Source organism: Nuphar pumila, chromosome 6 (assembly GCF_984573655.1).
Source record: "Nuphar pumila chromosome 6, dmNupPumi1.hap1.1, whole genome shotgun sequence".
Classification (NCBI taxonomy): domain Eukaryota; kingdom Viridiplantae; phylum Streptophyta; class Magnoliopsida; order Nymphaeales; family Nymphaeaceae; genus Nuphar; species Nuphar pumila.
This window is the reverse complement of record NC_143254.1, coordinates 120,422,879-120,426,633: the sequence shown is the minus strand read 5'-3', so window position 1 is coordinate 120,426,633 and position 3,755 is coordinate 120,422,879. Positions and strand designations below refer to the sequence as shown.

The 3,755-nt window shown below is 42.4% G+C and overlaps 1 protein-coding gene across 1 annotated transcript; it reads left to right on the top strand.

Annotated features, from left to right (window-relative positions):
• The first annotated feature begins 233 nt into the window (after positions 1 to 233).
• Positions 234 to 2,182, top strand: LOC149835955 (uncharacterized). The gene is made up of 5 exons (XM_090009681.1): positions 234 to 366; positions 428 to 557; positions 1,002 to 1,443; positions 1,495 to 1,719; positions 2,123 to 2,182. Exons 1-5 carry the CDS (start codon positions 234 to 236, stop codon positions 2,180 to 2,182), a joined length of 990 nt encoding a protein of 329 aa, XP_089865807.1.
• The last annotated feature ends 1,573 nt before the right edge of the window (positions 2,183 to 3,755 follow it).

The window sequence follows — 3,755 nt, the reverse complement described above, 5'->3', positions numbered from 1 at the left end:
TTGATGGGCGGTCATTTTATAGTTAGATGAAGGAGCTTGGACCCATCCGGCAGGCTTGTTGAGACGATCCCCCGTGTGGAATAAAGATACTTCTTTCTTTCTCAATAGAGAGGAGAGAGTTTGACAAGAAAGCGGAAAACAAGAAGGCCCAGATCTGACTGGCCATCTGCCTGAGTTGAAGAAAAATAAAAAAGGAAGAAGTGGAGGAAAGAGATCAACAGAGAAGGTAAAGAATGGGTCACCACACGTGCTGCAACCAGCAGAAAGTGAAGAGAGGGCTGTGGTCACCTGAGGAAGATGAGAAGCTCATCCGTTTCATATCCACCAATGGCTATGGATGCTGGAGCGAAGTTCCTGAGAAAGCAGGTACCGCCAATCTCTCTCTCTCTCTCTCTCATGTACTTGTCTTGAGGTTCCCCTTGTGCAGGTCTTCAAAGATGTGGGAAGAGTTGCAGGCTTAGATGGATCAACTATTTGAGACCGGACATTAGGAGAGGGAGGTTTACTGCTGAAGAGGAGAAGATAATAATTAGCCTTCATAGTATTGTTGGAAACAGGTATAGTTCTCAATAAACTTGTAAACCCTAATTCCTTTAATAATTGCTCTCTCTCTCTCAAACAGTTTTAATTCTCGATAAACTTGTAAACCCTAATTCCTTTAATAATTGCTCTCTCTCTCTCTCAAACAGTTTTAATTCTCGATAAACTTGTAAACCCTAATACCTTAGAATCATTATCTCTTTCTATCTCTTCTCTCTAAAAAAAAAACAGGTCTAATTCTCAATAAAATTGTAAACCCTAATAACTAGAATCATTACTCGCTCTCTCACTCACTCAAACAGGTTTAATTCTCATATATACATGTAAATCCCAATACTCTAGAATCATTACTCTCTCTCTCACAGGAACAGGTCTAATTCTCAATAAACTTGTATCCCTAATTTCTAGGATCATTTACTGTCTGTGTGACCTACTCTTGATAGCTGTAAACAATGGTGCAGGTGGGCACATATTGCAAGCCATCTACCAGGCAGAACGGATAATGAAATAAAGAACTATTGGAACTCATGGATAAAAAAAAAGATCAAGAAGGCTAAGGAGACATCAGTGGCTTCTCCTTCAGTTGAGCCTCCACGGTCTGGTTATGGATCTGATCCATTACATAATATCAAACAGGATTCGACGGTCGCACCCAATCACCAAAATGGATTTCCATCGACTAGTCCAATTTTCATGCAAGGGATTGATTTGTTAGATGGCGGGGGAACAAGAGCAGACGAGTTAGTTCATCAGTATAATGATGGGTTCACTACAGCTACAGATGCATGGCAACCAAATCACCAATTACCCAATTCATTCGCATCAACCGATGGCGTTGCTTTGAATTATTTGCCACCCTTAATGGAGACTTGGGAAGTGATGGAGAGGGATAACATGGAGGTGGTCCTTGCTGATTCGTACGGGATTCCACGCGCCCCATGCTACTCTGGTCAGAGCGTAAGCCAAAGTATGAGGTATAACACGGAGGGAGTTGTGTCAACAGAGGTGAAATCTAGTCTGGATGCTGATGGGATGATGGGGAATGAATGCCTTGCGAGGCACGACTTGAGTGGGTTGGAGGGCTCACAACATTGCTCAAGTTTTGTCTTTTGGGAACAAGTTGCTGCACAGTTGAATGGTGAAGGGTTTCCATTGGTTTCATCCAATGTGGATAGTCTGGTCTCTTCTTACAGACCCATCTCTTAAGCGTCAGACGACCATGCCTTTCCTCTTATATGCGTTCTATCAACTTGAGTGATGAGGATTACTATGATCTCCCTCTCTCTCTCTCCATATATGTATTACATAGTGTGCGATTTTCTGCCTTTAATTCGAAGATCATATTATAATGGTTTGAGTGATGAAAAACATCACAAGGCATGAATGTTGTGCTCTGTTCTTCATGTAACTACATAAAACTTATAGGCACTACATGCACTTGGATTGACTGTTGCCATTGTCTACTTTTACGTTTCTCTTTTTCTGTTTTACTAGCAGAAGGAAAAGAGGAAAATAATAGCCGTATCACAGCATTAAATTCAAGTTGTAAACTTTTCTGTTTTTGTTCCTTTTTTTTTTATAGTCAGATGCAAGTTGTACTTCAATGGAGAGTAATGTGGGCAAGCGTCCAAGTTCAACCTGATTAATCTTCTGGCATCTCATTCTACGAATTTGACAGAAAAAGGCACAGCAGGATTCCAAAATATTAAGCAGCAAATTTAAGAGTTTTAATGGACTGCCTGCCTTTCATAGAGCAATATATAAGAGGCTTTCTTAATAGAAAATCACAGAAAGAATGTGATAAGAAGAGCAGCTGTTCAAATAGAATATCAACAATGATGATAATAGTAACAACAGCAACGAGAAGCACATGCCACATGCTAAATTAGCAAGTCTATTGCTTGGTCTAATTCAGCTTGCTCCAAGGACCAAATAGTCCCCACCTGACTCGGCCAAGTTCAGGTCTCTATCAATATACTTTACTTGAAAATGTAAAATATTAACTAATGAAAAATCAGGATACCGTTTAGGGTTTCACTCACAGCGCCCTTTGCCCCTTCCCCTCCCACCCACGGGCTGCAGTTGCCACTACAAGAAATCTGAGTTTTACTAGCACACCCGGGCGGTAGCGTTAGTGTAAAATGCCTTTTACTGGTGCGGAAAGGGGTTGCGTCAAAGAAAAGGCTTACACTGGTCAGTCCAGCTTGGAAGCTAATCTGGACTGAAAGGAATCACCATCCGTTCGGGGACACTCAGACTGATTATGCAGCTATCTACGTCCTACTAAGAATAGAGTTATCATCTAGAGCTCATCAGAAATGCGAAGCAGATTATATGTTCCCCCCCGAACAGGGGAGTTAGCTACATCTCATGTTCGGGGGGTCCCAAAGAGCACCACGTATGTAAGCATGTGCGTCTCGTATCCCCATGTTTGTCAGCATTAATTAGCATTGGAGTTTGATGTGATTGCAAAGACTTAAGTACCCTCTCCTCCATTGGTGCCAAAAAAAATGACGATTCTTGAAAAAGAGTGGTTGTAAAGACTTAAGTGCCCCGAAGATGATTATTTAAGACTCAGTCTCTGCACTGCAGGATTATCCGAGAAAGAAATTTCCTCTAGAAGAGGCCATGAACATCAACCCTCTCACTCTCTCTCTCCCTTCTCTTTCTGCTTTTGTGCACATCCAGCAGAAGATCCTACATTGCTCCATCAAGCACTGACTTACATGCACATTGACTGTTGTGGAGCCTGATTCAGAGTTTTTACCCTTACAGGAGGAGGGTTTGGGGGATCCTCCCAACGTGGGTAGCATCATTCAACTAAATGAGTTGTAGATCCTGATTTTGAGTTTTTACCCTTACAGGAGAGGGGTCTGGGGGCTCCTCTCAGCGTGGGTAGCATCATTCAACTTGAAGAGTTGTGGAGTCTGATTCAGAGTTTTTACCCTTACATAAAGGGGGGTTTGAGGGCTCCTTCCAGCGTGGGTAGCATCATTCAACTTGATGAGTTGTGGAACTTGATTTAGAGTTTTTGCCCTTATAGGTGGAGGGTTTGAAGGCTCCTCTCAGCGTGGGTAACATCATTCAACTTGATTCGTTGTGGAGCTTGATTCAGAGTTTTTGCCCTTATAGGAGGAGGGTTTGGGGGCTCCTCCCAACGTGGATAGCATCGTTCAACTCGATTCGTTATGGAGCCTGATTCAGAGTTTTTGCCC

Excerpts from the sequence above, each read along its gene's own strand:
- LOC149835955 (XM_090009681.1), top strand. The coding sequence starts at position 234 with ATGGGTCACCACACGTGCTGCAACCAGCAGAAAGTGAAGAGAGGGCTG. Across the intron at positions 558-1,001 it reads CATAGTATTGTTGGAAACAG|GTGGGCACATATTGCAAGCC; the intron begins GTATAGTTCTCA and ends ACAATGGTGCAG. Across the intron at positions 1,720-2,122 it reads CATCCAATGTGGATAGTCTG|TCAGATGCAAGTTGTACTTC; the intron begins GTCTCTTCTTAC and ends TTTTTTTTATAG.